This window comes from Bos mutus, chromosome 29 (genome assembly GCF_027580195.1).
Source record: "Bos mutus isolate GX-2022 chromosome 29, NWIPB_WYAK_1.1, whole genome shotgun sequence".
Classification (NCBI taxonomy): Eukaryota; Metazoa; Chordata; class Mammalia; order Artiodactyla; family Bovidae; genus Bos; species Bos mutus.
The window spans coordinates 412,235-429,149 of NC_091645.1; the positions used below are offsets into that span (position 1 = coordinate 412,235).

The 16,915-nt window shown below is 39.8% G+C and overlaps 1 protein-coding gene across 1 annotated transcript in view; it reads right to left on the minus strand.

Moving 5' to 3' along the window:
- Positions 1 to 1,355: 1,355 nt before the first annotated feature.
- The window catches only part of HEPHL1 (hephaestin like 1), a 91,773-nt gene continuing 76,213 nt past the window's right edge, over positions 1,356 to 16,915 (minus strand). The window contains exons 15-20 of the mRNA XM_005892042.3: positions 10,263 to 10,369; positions 6,853 to 7,075; positions 5,405 to 5,544; positions 2,209 to 2,371; positions 1,706 to 1,771; positions 1,356 to 1,616 (exon numbers count right to left, since the gene is read on the minus strand). Of these exons, the coding sequence (XP_005892104.1) occupies positions 1,417 to 1,616; positions 1,706 to 1,771; positions 2,209 to 2,371; positions 5,405 to 5,544; positions 6,853 to 7,075; positions 10,263 to 10,369 (899 nt within the window). The 3' untranslated portion in view covers positions 1,356 to 1,416. The remainder of the gene's footprint in view (positions 1,617 to 1,705; positions 1,772 to 2,208; positions 2,372 to 5,404; positions 5,545 to 6,852; positions 7,076 to 10,262; positions 10,370 to 16,915) is intronic.

Below are 16,915 nucleotides of genomic sequence, written 5' to 3' on the forward strand. Positions count from 1 at the left end.
TCAAATTACTCATTTCCCTTCACCAAGATGAAGATAAGACAGTATGAAAGGTCCCTCCACCAATATTTATTAGGTCCTACTTGTTCACTTGGACAGCCCTGTAACCCACTGCTAAGGCAGATGTACTAACAGCCCCCATCTCACAGCAGCATGGGCTAAGGGCAATTTCTCAGTCTAGTAATAAACAATGTTACTTTTATCAATCTTACACCTAGAGCTGAGGCATATATATACAGAGTATGGATTGCCTCTTAATGGGTTGAGCTTAGTTGTTCAATATTTTATTTGGCATTTGAGACTTGAAAATTATAAAAATATATCTCAAAGTTGATTTATTGGTTTAAAAATTTGCTACCGGGACTCTCTTTTATTAGCCTTTTCTTTCCTCTTCCCATCAAAGACTATGTCTTTCTCCTCCCAGCCAGTCAGCTGCATTGATGAATTCCTTCTGGTGTTTTTCACATGATGACACTGTCTTTATTTCATAAAAGATGGAGCCTGAGAAAGATCCTCCTAACAGTGAAAAATCAGACTCAAGAATCAAGGCCAGGCTTGCTTCCTGCAAAGTTTCCCTCCCGCCAAGTTTCCCTCCCCTTGGAAGCTTCCACTAAACTCTCAGGGAGTGTCTTGACTCACAGTGGGAGAATCTAGCCTGCTATCAGATTCCAGCCCTCCACATTCTGAAATACAAATTCTTTGATTGATCTTTGAAAATACAAACATTGCCACAGAAACATATTGTAAAAAATGTATAAATGAAGTGAGTTGTAAACATTCAACTCAATGTAAACATTCAAATATCTCTACAGGTTTGCATAAAAACAGTATTTTTTAAAAATGCATATAACTTTGCTTCTTGTAGCAAACAGTGCACAGGCTATTTATATTAAAAGGGAAAGGGCCAGGGGAGCTGGCTAAAGCCTCCAAAAAAGTCATTTGATCAAATTTTATCAGCAGATACTGATTTAGACATTTTCAGGGATACCCCAGAAAGTTATTTTTCCTGGAACCTCTAAAGGAAGCATCTTGCATAACAGAGATGAAAAATCAGTGCCATTCCAGTTAGATGTCTGAGGCAGTGTAACTCTTTCCCGAAACTGTCCATATATAGAGACTTTGATGGTAAGGAAGCACTGTTTAAGAATTATGAAAGATGGAAAACAAAGGTATCTTTCAGAGGGTCTTCGCACTTCGACGAGCTCATTCAGAGAACAGACTGGGTCTGCTTTCTCAGTCACGCCCACTCTTCTATTTCTATTTTATACCTGAGGATTATTCACAGCCCCTTTAAAAATAAATAAAGAAAAGCACATTGCTTTGACTGTGTTCCAGAGGATCGGAGCCTAACCCGGGAAGCGGCGGCAGGGTCCTCGGGGAGCGGTGCCCTGTTCCGTCTCCCTGCCGAGGACGCGGGGGTCACAGGGCGTCGGTGGGGAGCGCGCAGGACTGGACCTCCTGGTACGCCGCCCGCGGCCTCGCGGAGCACAGCTTGAGCGAGAGGACCACCGAGAGGACCAGAAGGAGGAGGCCGAGGACGAAGAGAATGACCAAGGCTGCTCGTGCTCCTCTGGGATCCAGACTCTGGCCAAAGAAGTAGAGCTGCTCCTCGCCGGATTCTGTGCAAAAGAAACGCGAGCTGTCAGAGCACTTTCCCTGCGGAGTGAATCCCGACCATTGACTACAGGGTCGGGGCGGGCATCGTTACCGTTAGAGGGCGCGGATCCGGATGCACCTCCAGAAGGAGACTTGGTGGAGTATGGAATCCTGTTGTCTGGACAAAGAAGACAATGTGATGGTTTATAAACAATAGAAGCAGATTCTTTTCACTACCTGAGTTGTTTCCAGAGTTAAGTCATTTCACCAACAAAGACTTGATCCTATCAGTATCTGTAAGCCTTTATTGGATAGTCACTGTGCCTATTTCGTGCCAGCATACCCCATCCACCCTGCAAACTTCTGCTCACCTATTAAGATATCCACCCGTGGAACCTGGGTTCATGTCCCCCAGCCTGTTAATCATTGCCCCCTGCTGCTGTCACTGAACCCTGTACCCTGCACTTTATCTTGGCATATACCATAGTCTACTACAGTTACAGGTCTGTCTCTCTTACTTGACTCTGAGCTCCTTGGAGGCCCTCATGCTTCCTGTTTTCAAAGTCTGCAAGAAGCCTGGTACTATCAGCTGGCATTACAGACAGAAAACAGTACCTATGTTTCGAAGGACTGTGTAGGTTGTCTCCATGCCAGCATGAATATGGTCAGACACATGACAATGTAACAACCACGTCCCTGGGTGATCTGCAAACAGTTCAATGGTTTGGAATGTCCCGGGAAAGAGGTCATGTACATCTTCTCGGTAAGATTTACCTATCTGCAGGTAGAAGGAAATAATAAAGATAAGAGCAGAAATCAATTAAATGAAGAATAGAAACATAATAAAGATAAAGAAACCAAAAGCTGGTTCTTTGAACAAATCAGTAACATTGATGAACTGTATGGAAACCAACCTGTGCTGGTCCCCAGTGATCCCTGTCTCCTGGTACTCAGTACCTTGGTAGTCCCCTCTCACACTACTATCTGACGGTTGGTCCTTGAAGCCACCAGCATATGGCAGAAGCAAATGGCATTCTGCTTCCCTTTCTCTCCCACTGGATCGCTCACTCTAGGGAAGCCAGCTCCCATGTCATGGTAAAGAACTGAAGCCTCTGGCCCATAGTCCTGTGAGTGAGCTTGGAAATGGATCCTCCAGCTGCTGTCAAACCTAATGACTGTAACTCCAGTTGTCATCTTGATTGTACCCTCACAAGAGATGCTGAATCAGAATCAATGAGCTAAACTCTTTCCAGCCTAACCCAGAGAGATTGTGAGATAATAAGAGTGTGTTGCTTTAGGGCACTACATCTTAGGGTGAATTTGTTATGCAGCAAAACTTTAGACAAACTGACAGAGGAAAAAAAAAACCCCACAGATTACAAATATCAGAAATGAAAGGAGGTCTATCACTAAGACTTTATAGACATTAAAAAGGATAGTAAAGGAATGTTATGAACAACTATCCATGAATTCTACAACTTTGGAGATTTACAGATGGCAGATGATAGAAAAGCATATGAAAAGATACTCAATATCATTAGCCATTAGGAAAATGCAAATGAAAAACAATGAGATACCAATATATATATTGGGTTAGCCAAAAAGTTCATTCAGGTTTCATAAGATCGTATTGAAAAATGTGAACGAACTTTGTGGTCAACCCAATGCTTAAATGGCTGGCTAAGAAACAATAAGAATGAAAGATAGCCAGTGTTCATGTGGATGTGGAACCCTCATACATGTCTGATAGGAGAGAAAAGTGTACTGTCTCTCTGGAACATAGTTTGGAAGTTTTATTGAAGTTAATCATATATGTACCGGGGCTCAGTGGTAAAGAATCCACCGGCCAACCCAGGAGACATGAGTTCGATCCCTGGGTCAGGAAGATCCCCTGGAGAAAGAAATAGCAACCCACTCAAGTATTCTTGCCTGGATAATTCCATGGACAGAGGAGTCTTGCAGGATACAGTCCACAGGGTTGCAAAGACTGAAATACAACTTAGCAACTTAACAACAACAACTAGTAATCTACCCCCTAGGTATTTTCTCAAGGGAAAGGAAAAACTTATGTTCACATGAAACCACGTTCACAAATGTTTATAATGACTTTATTTTTAATAACCCCAAACTGGAAACAACCCAAATGTCTCTCAATAGGGGAACAAATAAACAAACTGCAATACATTCATACAATGGAATACTGTTCAACAACGGGATGGAACACACTGCTTATACAATGTGGTGGATGCACTTTAAATGCCAATACAAAATTAAACAAGCCAGATTAATAATGCTATAGGCTGTATGATTTAATTTATAAGACACTTCAGAAAAGGCAAAATTATAGAGACAAAAACAAATCAGTGGTTGCCAGGGGTTAAACATGGGAAAGGAGCTGACTCTAGAAGGTGCAAAGGGGACATTTTAGGGGTTGATGGAGGTGTTCTATATTTTGATTAGGGTTAGTTACACCACTGTATGTGCTTATCACAACAGAAGTGTATGCTAAACAGAGTGAATTTTGTTGTTGTCATTTAGTCACTAAGTTACGTTCAGCTCTTTGCAACCCCATTGACTGTAGCCAGCTAGGCTCCTCTGTCCATGGGATTTCCCAGGCAAGAATATTGTTGAGGGTTACCATTTCTTTCTCCAGGGTATCTTCCCCACCCAGGGGTCAAACCCATGTCTCCTGCATTGGCAGCTGGGTTCTTTACTGCTGAGGCACCAGGGAAGCCCCAGGGTGCATTATACTCAGTGTAAATTATACCTTAGTTGGAAATATTTAGGTATATAATAATTTTATATGTATATAAAATAATTTTGTTTTTATAAATTTTATATATTTTAATATAATTTTTAAATGTGGATTAAAACAGCCAAATTCTGAAAAGTATCATAGACATTTAATATATGAAACTTAATATAATCACTGTTAGGTTAGTACTTTCTATCTTAAACTGTGTTGAATAAATATACTGAGGGGAGAGGATATTAAATGTTTCATTAGTTACTATTTATTTCTGTGTGACTGGAAAAGGAGCAGTGCAAGTTTTCCTTGCAGATTAGACATGATTATTCATTTCTATCTACTTCCTTGTAGACTGCACAGCACCTGAGATGACAGACATTTGGACCTTATCCCAGGGATTCTGATTCATCAGGTCTGGAGTGGAGCCTGGCAATCTGTTTCTTAAACTGCTCCACAGGTGATTCACCAGTCAGATAGCACAGCTTGATGCTTGAAAGGCAGGAAGCCATACGTGGTAGAGCCCAGTCCACTAGGGCAAAAGTCAAGGTAACATTTCGGACCCAAGACAAAGCTTGAAATATCTCATTTACTAGAGAGAGCTATTCTGTTGGTGAAGCACATAGAAAAGAAACAGGAGAGGAAAAAGAAAAGAAAAAAAGGAAAAGGGACAAAATACTATGGATGCCTTCATTTGCGATATTAATAGCATACTCCAGAGTGGTTGGAATTATCCCCATGTGGGCTGCCATCTATGGGGTCGCACAGAGTCAGACACGAATGAAGCGACTTAGCAGCAGCAGCAGCAGCAGCAGCAACTGATAACAAAACTCTCATTTGAAGCTCAGAGAGTTTTTTTTCTTTTTAAAGCACAAAAAAATACATATTAAGAAATATTTGTCAGGGGAAGGACATAATCATATTTCTCTGTTCCATTCTCTAGCATTCACTACCACCCCTTGTGGCTTGTGAAAGCCTTATTGTCAAATAACTCTAATTTCACAATGGAAATATATTGAATCTGTTAATTCAATGTCTTCCCCAAAGCATTTCTCTTACACGAACCTTGAAAAGAAAGCTCTCAGCATGATAATGAATGGTGTGTATGTCCACTTCATCTCCTACTCCTAACAGGTACCAGTTGGTCATTGTGTCTTCATTCATGACGAGTCCATGAAGGTTCCCATAAATCTTCCCATTAATAGCTAAGAAGGTAAAAAAAAACAGCCTCTTGTTAGTGATGATTGCTTAATCTGGTTTTAGAAACAATTCAAGAAGATCTTTATGTCACCAACATTTTCATTTGCCTGATAAACATGTAACCATCCCACTCACACTTACCAATGTCCCCACCATTTTAGACCCAAAATTCAGAGTAGTAAGAAATCTTTATAAAAGAGAGCCAGAAAAGAGAAATAGAGGTTTGTTTTTAAAAGCTCTCTCTTGGGTAGCAGTACATGTTGGTTGGTTGGTTGTTTATTTGAAATATTCTTTTTATAGAGTGGATTACAGACTCATGTGTGGGGTCACCAGATTTACACCATTCTACAGCTGAGTGAACACAAGCATGGAGAATCAAGTTTATATAAATCAAAATTGAACCAATTAAAAGGTTCAATTAATATTTCATTTTCTGAGAACTAGCTTAGGGCAAGTTGCTAAACTTGGCTCAATCTCCAAGAGAAGGAAAGGTTCCAAGAGAAGGAAAGGTTCCCACAGGCCTGAGCCCATGATCTAACAATGACTAAAGCAAGCTCAAGCTATGCTGACATGGTAGATAGGGATTTCATTCCTCTGTTTTCTACAAACTTTTTATTCTGTGTGTCATGACACAACCAAATGAGTTACATTCACTAAAAGGAGAGAGCCTAAGAAACTTTGCATAGAGGGAGGCAAAATTGTAGGGGAGAGAGTAGCTGAATCAGAAATCAGGTTGCTATATTCTAATCAATGTTAGCAATTAACTAGCTTTCTTATCTTGGGCAGGACCTATCTTTTTGCACACTGTTGGTCAAAAGTAGATCTTGGTGATAGAGTGTAGATATGTCAATTAAAACACATTACTTCCACTTAAAAAACAAGAAGTACCTTAAATTTCAAAGAATTACATAACAGACACATTAAAACAGAAATTTGGTGATAGTGTTTCATGTTCCAGAGACAGTTAAACCAGGCCCTTAAATTTGATCAAGTACAGGTTATCCTGTATTCTTATACAAATATACCAATAAGTGATCATTCATTTCCTAGGAATTACTTTACAGTCTTATAGTTTAGGGATCCCAGCATTCAGAGACACAGCTGCCTAAACAGATGGTCCGGAACGTCACTGGACCTTGCTGGCAGCCAGTCAGTGGTTTGGCTGGTTCCCTCTGAAGGAAAGCTTTGGAGGATTTTGTTCTATCAAGGTGCGCATGGGAATGGAGAAGGGCTCAGAGAAGGAGGCTGGGACCTTCCACAGATTTCTATGGACTTATCTCAACAAGGGTCTCCTTTTTAAACCTCTGATATACCATGCATTTTGTTGCTCTCCTCAAAATCATCAGAGGGCTTAAAATCTCGTGGATCTTTATTAAGATACTTCTTAATATTGTCATCCAGATACCAGGATTCATTCTCATTAAATACCAAAAACAAGAGAGCAAATTCATAATCAACGTCGCTTCTTCTTCCCTTTTCATTCAACACTCCTTCTCTGCATGTAATCAGAGGACCCACCAAACCACTGTATGTATCCTGAAAGAAAAATAAACTGAATTAGAAAAGCTTTAAATAATTTAATAACACAGATTAGTTGCTTGTAAGAGTCAATACAAAAAGACTAAAAGACAATTGACCATGAAATAAGTACTAAGAAACCCTGAAGAATCAGGGCGATCTTTGCTAAAATTTAAGATTATTTCTAAAAATTTGCTGAGAGTGAGCTTTATGAGGGCTGAGGCTGTGTTCTTTACTCACTGTTGAGTCTCCAGAGCTGGGCTGTCTACTACATAGAAGGTGTGCAATAAATATTTGTTGAATAAATGAATGCTTATTTCTATTTTCCTGTGTGTTTTTCAAGTGAGACTATATTTTTTTATTGAAGTATAGTGGATTTACAATGTTGTATTAGTTTCAGATGTACAACAAAGTGATTCAGTTATGCGTATATATATATATGTATATGTATTACTTTACAGATTCTTTCCCATTATCAGTTACTACAAGATATTGAATATAGTTCCCTGTATACAGTAAGTCCTTGTTGTTTATCTATTTTGTATGTGGTGGTGGTGTGTGCTCAGTCGTGTCTGACTCTGTGACCCCACGGACTGTAGTCCACCAGCCTCCTGTATCCATGGGATTTTCCAGACAAGAATACTGGAGTGGGTTGCCAATTCCTTCTCCAATTTTGTATGCTGTGTGTATCTATTAATCCCAAACTCCTAATTTATCCCCCACCCCTTGTTTTCTTCTTTGGTAACCATAAATTTTTTTCTATGTCTGTAAGCATATTTCTGTTTGGTAAGTAAGTTCATTTGTATCATTTTTTTAGATTCCACACATAAGTGATTTCATACAATATTTGTCTTTGACTGACTGACTTAGTGTAATCATCTCTAGTTCCATCTATTTTGCTCCAAATGGTTTTATTTCATTTTTTAATGGCTGAGTAATATTCAGACATTGAGTGTGTATGTGTGTGTATATATATACACACAACATGTTCTTTACCCATTCATCTGTCACTGGACGTTTAGGTTCCTTCCCTGTTTTGTTTATTGTAAATAGTGCTGCTATGAACATTGCACATATCTTTTTGAATTATGGTTTTCTCTGGGTTATATGCCCAGAAATAAGATTGCTGGATCATATGCTAACTCTGTTTTTAGTTTTCTGAGAAACCTCCATCCTATTCTCCAAAGTGGCTGTACCAATTCACATTCCCACCAACAATGTAGGAGGGTTTCCTTTTCTCCACACCCTCTCCAGCATTTATTATTTGTAGACTTTTTAATGATGGCCATTCTGTCCAGTGTGAGGTGATACTCAAGTGGGATTGTATTTATAACTATATACAAATGCTTATATTCCATTTTCTATCCCCCAAAGATGATAAATTCCTTCAAGACAAGAATATTTTCAGCCCTCATAGTACTTGGTGAGGTCATTTGCACATCACAACGGCTCAATAAATATTTGTTGGGATGCACAAAGCAATCGGCAAAAAATTGATATGAGCCCATGAATGATTTTCATATTGAGTTATTCAGCCCTGAGCTTTCTTTTGAACTCCCACATTTCCATCTGCCTATTTAAATATTCCAGCTGGATGCCTCCTGCAATAATTCAATCTGCTCATAAGCCTTTCTAAGGTGAATTTTAGTATTTCCCTCAAACCATTTCCTTCTCCTGAATTCTCTATTTCTGTTAGTAGCACTATGATATTCCCTGTCACTTAAGTCAGAAAACTTGATTATCAGTGTTTAATTCCTCATTTTCCTCACTTTGTCCCACGTTGTGCGTGTGTGTGTACTCAGTTGCTAAATGATGCTGGACTCTTTGCAGCCCTATGGACTGTAGCCACCAGGCTCCTCTGTCCATGGAATTTTCCAGGCAAGAATGCTGGAGTGGCTCGCCATTTCCTCTGCCAGGGGTCGTCCCATCTCATTTGCTATCAAATCTTACATTTTTTTCCCCTTCACAGAGTCTGTTCTGTGACTTTCTCTTCATTCTATCCACCATCCTTCTAGTGTAAGATCGTTTTGTTTTTTGGCCCCACCCTGCAGCCTATGGGATATTATCTCTCAGACCAGGGATCGAACATGTCCTATAAAAGTCACCAGATTCAGAATTGTGATATAATTATGGATGTACACATGTATTATTTCCCCCAAAGATGATAAATTCCTTCAAGACAAGAATATTTTCAACCCTCATAGTACTTGGTGAGGTCATTTGCACATCACAACGACTCAATAAATATTTGTTGGGATGAACAAAGCAATCAGCAAAAAAAGTGGACTTCCCATGATTCTACTTTGGTTTTTGTTGTTTTTTTCAAGTGTCTGGTATGTTTCCCCTGAACTCTTGTGCTTTCCAGTACAAAGACACTAATTATATCAAATATGACCTTAGTTTGGACTTCAATTATGATACATAATTCAAGACTAGATGTTTTATACATACATATCTGACTCAAGTTCAATATTGAATCCTTGCCTTTAATTTCTAAGTAAAGTTAGCCTATTTATCATTCAAATAGTTTGTGATTTCAGTTACTAAGTTTTTATGGAGTGTGTTTTCTTTCCTGAGCCCTGATGGTACTGGTAAGGATTTTAAAACTGGGTAACATCATAAACCATGTTAAAAATTAAAATATATATTTATTTTTTGTTTATCTAATTTACATATCTTCTCTTGCTTCAAACTTCCTTATAAGTTCTAAATTTAGTAATTTGAGATCTCATTTTTTTCCCCTACACTTTAGATCAAGGGGCAGCAAACTTTGTTTTTGTAAAGTGCCATATAGCAAGTGGCTCCCTTTGTGACTCAGATGGTAAAGAAACCACCTGCAATGAGGGAGATCTGGGTTGAGACGATCCACTGGAGAAGGGAAAGGCTAACCACTCCAGTTTCTGGCCTGGAGAATTCCATAGACTGCATAGTCCATGGGGTCGCAAAGAGTCAGACACGACTGAGCAACTTTCACTTCACTTCACTTCACAAAGCAAGAATTTTTTACTTTGTGAATCATACCATTTCCATCACAGATACTCAACTTCATTATCAATAATGCAAACAAATAGGCATGGCCATAGTTTGAGACCCCTGCTTAAAACCAATATACCTCTTCATATATACCCACTGTAATTGTGATAACTTGAATAGTCAACTGAAAACCATATCACTTTGAGCATTTTGGCGGCTCTTTCCACCTTACCTTCACAAAGTTTACTGTTGAATAGTAAAGCCATGGAATACAATTTGGGTCAGATGGCCCTGGACCGGACCTTTTAGGGACATTCCATCTGTAGGTTTTTATTTCTCCTGAAACAAATAGGAAGAAATAGAAAAAAAAAATTAATTATGTGATCTCTGTTCCAGACAATTTACCTGAAGAAATACAAACAGATTCTTTGTATATTTTGATTAAAGTTACTGCTGGGGAGAATTACCCATTCAATAGAAATATTCCTGTTAAACTCATACCTTGACTTTTTGCAGGTTCACCATGACAGATTTTCATTTCAGCCTATATTACAGCCTTCCATCCTAGTTTGATGGTTTTTCTCCTCAAATTTTGTATCTCCTTCCCAAGAGTTATGCTTGAGCACACTAGAGTTGTCGTGGGCCTCAGCCTTGGCTTCCTGTGGAGCCACCAGGGAGCTTTGTAAACCCTCACTGCTCAGACCTCATCCCAAACCAATGAAATTAGAATATCTGCAATATATTATTGGTGTACAAATATATTCCTTAAGCTTCTCAGGCAATTCTAATCTGCAGGCAAGTGAGATCTAGCTGGAACCAGAGAGACTCAGAGAGGCCTAGTTTCAAATCTCAACCCTAATGACTTGTTTCCACTCAACCTTTGATAAGCTACCTTACCTGACTGACCTTTGAAAGGTGACAGCTTCCCTGGTAGCTCAGATGGTAATGAATCTGCCTGCAAATCAGGAGACCTGGGTTTGGTCCCTGGATAGGAAAGATGCCCTGGAAAAAGGAATGGCTACCCACTCCAGACCAATGCCTGGATTTCACTTAGCTTTTGACAAGCTACTTAACCTTCACAGAACTTTAGTTTCCTTATTTGTAAAGTGGATTAGTCAACCCAGTTTTCAAACTGTTGTGAGGATTAAATGAAATAAAATATCTAGGAAAGTGCCTCACATTGAGGTCAGTCAATAATTGTTAATTTGTATATATGTGTGCATGCTAAGTCGCTTCAGTTGTGTCCAACTCTGTGCAACCCAATGGACTATAGCCCACTAGGTTCCTCTGTCCATGGGAATTCTCTAGGCAAGAATACTGGAGTGGGTTTCCATGCCCTCCTCCAAGGGATCTTCCTGACCCTGGGATCAAATCTATGTCTCTTATGTCTCCCACATTGGCAGGCAGGTTCTTTACTGCTAGTGCCACCTGGGAAAGCCCTAAATGTTAGTTGCTCAGTCATGTCTGACTCTTTGCAACCCATGGACTGTAGTCCACCAGGCTCCTTTGTCCATGGAATTCTCCAGGCAAGAACACCAAAGTAGATTGTCATGCCCTTCTCCAGGGGATCTTTCCAACCCAGGGATTGAACCTAAGTCTCCCATGTTTCAGGCAGATTCTTTACCATCTGAGCCACCGTGCAAGAGTTAGTTTGTATGTATACTAGCAACAAATGCGTGCACTCCCTCTGGTCAGGCCCCATATCTGTGAATCCCCTGTGACTGGCCCAGAGCCTTGCAGAGGAACCATATATTACTCATGAGTTATCAAGATAATCACACTGTAAAAGGCTCATTTAAATTATCTCCTTTTGAACTATCTGAGTCCCATCCTCACCCTATAAGGACAAACAATTTACAGCTGAATCTGAGTCACAAAGCAAAACAAAAGACTTGCATGAAACTTTGGTCTGTATTTGTTCATGAAGCAGTTGGTTTAGCAATATCAACTTAGGTCTAGTTTCCATGATTTACCCCATGCCTTGGTAATCACAAGATAAACAGCTAAATGCAAGTGACTATTGGTGCGGGGTTATTAAAGTTGAAACAATCCATTGTCCACCCACCTGGAAGCCAAGTTCTCAACAAAAAGAGGATGCTCAGTAAATGTTTGTTGAGTGATATAATGAAAAGAAGATGAAGAAAATGGAGGAAGGGGAGAAGAAGGAGAGGGGAAATCTGAGGGGGCTTCAGTTCAATTGTGTCCAACTCTTTGTGAACCATGGACTGCAGCAAGCCAGGCCTCCCTGTCTATCACCAACTCCATGAGTTTACTCAAACTCATGTCCATCTAGTCGGTGATGCCATCCAACCATCTCATCCTCCGTCATCTCCTTCTCCTCCCGCCTTCAATCTTTCCCAGCATCAGGGTCTTTTCAAATGAGTCAGCTCTTCGCATCAAGTGGCCAAAGTATTGGAGTTTCAGCTTCAGCATCAGTCCTTCCAATGAATATTCAGGACTGATTTCCTTTAGGACGGACTGGTTGGATCTCCTTGCAGTCCAGGGGACTCTCAAGAGTCTTCTCCGACACCACAGTTCAAAAGCATCAATTGTTCAGCACTCAGGTTTCTTAATGATCCAACGCTCACATCCATACATGACTACTGGAAAAACCATAGCTTTGACTAGATGGACCTTTGTCGGCAGAGTAATGTCTCTGCTTTTTAATGTGCTGTCTAAGTTGGTCATGGTTTTTCTTCCAAAGAGCAAGTATCTTTTAATTTCATGGCTGCAGTCACCATCTACAGTGATTCTAGAGCACAAACAAATAAAGTTTTTCACTATTTCCATTGTTCCCCATCTATTTGCCATGAAATGACGGGACCAGATGCCATGATCTTCGTTTTCTGAATGTTGAGTTTTAAGCCAACTTTTTCACTCTCTTCTTTCACTTTCATCCAGAGGCTCTTTAGTTCCTCTTCACTTTCTGCCATAAGGGTGGTGCCATCTGCATATCTGAAGTTGTTGATATTTCTCCTGGCAATCTTGATTCCAGCTTGTGCTTCATCCAGCCCAGCATTTTGCATGATACACTCTGCATATAAGTTAAATAATCAGGGTGACAATACACAGCCTTGGCATATACCTTTATCAATTTGGAGCCAGTCAGGTGTTCCATGTTCAGTTCTAACTGTTGTTTCTTAACCTGAATATAGATTTCTCAGGAGGCAGGTAAGGTGGTCTGGTATTCCCATCTCTTTAAGAATTTTCCATAGTTTGGTGTGAGCTGCACAGTCAAAGGCTTTAGCATAGTCAATAGAACAGAAGCAGATGGTTTTTTGAATTCTCTTGCTTCTTCTATAACCCAACAGATGTTGGCAATTTGATCTCCAGTTCCTCTGCCTTTTCTAAATCCAGCTTGAACATCTGGAAGTTCATGGTTCACATATTTCTGAAGCCTGGCTTGGAGAATTTTGAGCATTACTTTCCTAGTGTGTGAGATGAGTACAATTGCGTGGCAGTTTGAACATTCTTTGGGATTGGAATGAAAACTGACCTTTTCCAGTCTTGTGGCCACTGCTGAGTTTTCCAAATTTGCTGGCATACTGAGTGCAGCACTTGAATTCCATCACCTCCACTAGCTTTGTTTGTAGTGACGCTTCCTAAGGCCCACTTGACTTTGCATTCCATGATGTCTGGCTCTAGGTGAGTGATCACACCATCATGGTCATCTGGGTCATAAAGATCTTTTTTGTATAGTTCTTTTGTGTATTCTTGCCACCTCTTCTTAATATCTTCTGCTTCTGTTAGGTCCATACCATTTCTGTCTTTTATTGGATACCTTTAAAAAAAGGTATCCTTTAAAAAAGGATACCTAAAAAAATGGGTATCCTTTTTTGGTTGGATCCAACATTCTCCTGTCAATGGTTGTTCAGAAGTGAGTTGCAATTTTGGAGTTCTTGCAGGAGATAAGGGCAATCCAATCCAAGATGACAGAGTCCTGAGGGAGCTTACTTTTCTTAAAATGCTAACTTGCACTCTTCATCACATGCATGCCCTGATTAAACTTTCTTATCCAACTTGCCTGAACTAAGTTAGTCTCTTGCTCCTACCCCCAATCTTTGGGTTCTCCCAAAACTTTCAGACTTATTTGAGACTCCTGTGGGGACTGAATACCTCTGGCTCTAATTTAAAAAAGAAAAAATGCTCCATTGCCACAATCTATAATAATTTTTCTTCCTACTCTGACAGCCTTCCTACCTAGGACTCTTAGGAGTCCAGTCAGCCTAGAGAAGTGGAGCTGTGTCCCTTGTCAGTCTTCACCAAGAGGGTACATCCACCAGGAGGGGTCACGCCAGCTTTCCCAAAGCCCTACCAGAGCCCCCTCAACCCTCAGGCCTGATAGGCATCTTTCTTCCTCCCTCTGAAGCTGCTTCAACCATCAAAAATAAATATATTTAATAGTTTTTTTTTTTTTAATCCATTTTAAACCATTTCCCTCTTCATCGAAGCAAGAAGGGAAGAAGAAAGTACAAAACATGTGAAGTAGAAAAGATGATCACGTTGCTGTTTAAAATACCACCATGAAGATAAAACCATTATTAACATTTTGGCTTATTTCCCTTCTAGTCTGTCTTATATACTTGTATGTTGCTTAACAAGTCTTTACCATGTAATTTAAAACTTTTTTTTCATTAAAACTTGTTCGTTAAATCTTTCTTAAATGTCATTTTATGGCTACACAATGGTCCACTATAAAAAGATTCCAAAATTTACTTGTTTCTCTGTATATAGACATTTAGATGTTCATGAAAAGTTTCTTGAAGCAGGTTGAAGCAGCTTTTGATACCGGGAATAGGAAGTGGCAGAAATTGGAATAGTAACCAGTAAAGATTTTCCTTCCCACAACCCCATCCTTGAACAGGTACCTTGCTAACTTTTTGATTCATTATATTGTTTTCTTTTCTTATTTTTTACATCTTTAAATTTTTGATTTAATGATCTTTATTGAAATTGCTATAGCATTGTTATAGTTGTTCTGTTCTTCTGTGTATTCTTGCCACCTCTTCTTAATATCTTCTGTTTCTGTTAGGTCCACACCATTTCTGGAAAAGATCAGTTTTCATTCCAATCCCAAGGAAAGGCAATGCCAAAGAATGCTCAAACTACAACACAATTGTACTCATCTCACACACTAGCAAAGTAATGCTCAAAATTCTCTAAGCCAGGCTTCAACAGTACATGAACTGAGAACTTCCAGAAGTTCAAGCTGGATTTAGAAAAGGCAGAGGAATCAGAGATCAAATTGCCAACATCCGTTGGATCATCAAAAAAGCAAGAGAGTTCCAGAAAAACATCTACTTCTGCTTTATTGACTCTGCCAAAGCCTTTGACTGTGTGGATCACACCAAACTGTGGAAAATTCTTAAAGAGATGGGAATACCAGACCACCTTACCTGCCTCCTGAGAAATCTGTATGCAGGTCAGGAAGCAACAGTTGGAACAGGACATGAAACAAGACTGGTTCCAAATCAGGAAAGGAGTACATCAAGGCTGTGTACTGTCACCCTGCTTATTTAACTTATATGCAGAGTATATCATGCAAAATTCCAGGCTGGGTGAAGCACAAGCTAGAATCAAGATTGCCAGGAGAAATATCAGTAACATCAGATATGCAGATGACACCACCCTATGACAGAAAGTGAAGAGGGACTAAAGAGCCTCTTAATGAAAGTGAAAGAGCAGAGTGAAAAAGTTGGCTTAAAACTCAACATTCAGAAAACAAAGATCATGGCATCTGGTCCCATCACTTCATGGCAAATAGATGGGGAACAATGGAAATAGTTAAAGACTTTATTTGTTTGGGCTCCAAAATCACTGCAGATGGTGAATGCAGCCATGAAATTAAAAGACACTTGCTCCTTGGAAGAAAAAGTGACCAAACTAGATAGCGTCAATGCACGATGCTGGATGCTTGGGGCTGGTGCACTGGGACGACCCAGAGGGATGGTATGGGGAGGGAGGAGGGAGGAGGGTTCAGGATGGGGAACACATGAGAAATAAAGGAATAAAAAATTATTTTAAAAAATTAAAAAATTAAAAAAAAAAAAAGCAGTGACATTACTATGCCGACAAAGGTCCATCTAGCCAAAGCTATGGTTTTTCCAGTAGTCATGTATGGATGTCAGAGTTGGACTATAAAGAAAGCTTAGCACTGAAGAACTGATGCTTTTGAATTGTGGTGTTGGAGAAGACTCTTGAGAGTCCCTGGACTGCAAGGAGATCCAACTAGTCCATCCTAAAGGAAATCAGTCCTGAATATTCATTGGAAGGACTGATGCTGAAGCTGAAACTCCAACACTTTGGCCACCTGATGCAAAGAACTGACTTATTGGAAAAGACCTTGATGCAGGGAAAGATTGAGGGCAAGAGGAGAAGGGGACGACAGAGGATGAGATGGTTAGATGGCATCACCAACTCGATGGACATGAGTTTGAGCAAGCTCCGGGAGTTGGTGATGGACAGGGAAGCCTGGCGTGCTGCAGTCCAGGGGGTCGCAAAGAATCGGACGTGACTGAGCAACTGAACTGATAGTATTATTATAGTGTTGTTATGTAGTCATAAGAGGTAAAAGGGAATATAACTCCCCCATAATTATACCTATGGGGTTGCTATCAGTTTTGTAACAGGGGCTCTTAACACTTATTACAACCACATTTCAACTGTGTAAAATTTATGGAAGCTCATTATATTATGAAATCTTCTCACCTTTCAATGCATCTTTTAAACACATCAAAGCTGTATATAATCACTCTGCTTATTTAACTTATATGCAGAGTACATCATGAGAAACGCTGGGCTGGATGAAGCACAGCTGGAATCAAGATTGCCAGGAGAAATATCAATAACCTCAGATATGCAGAAGACACCACCCTTATGGCAGAA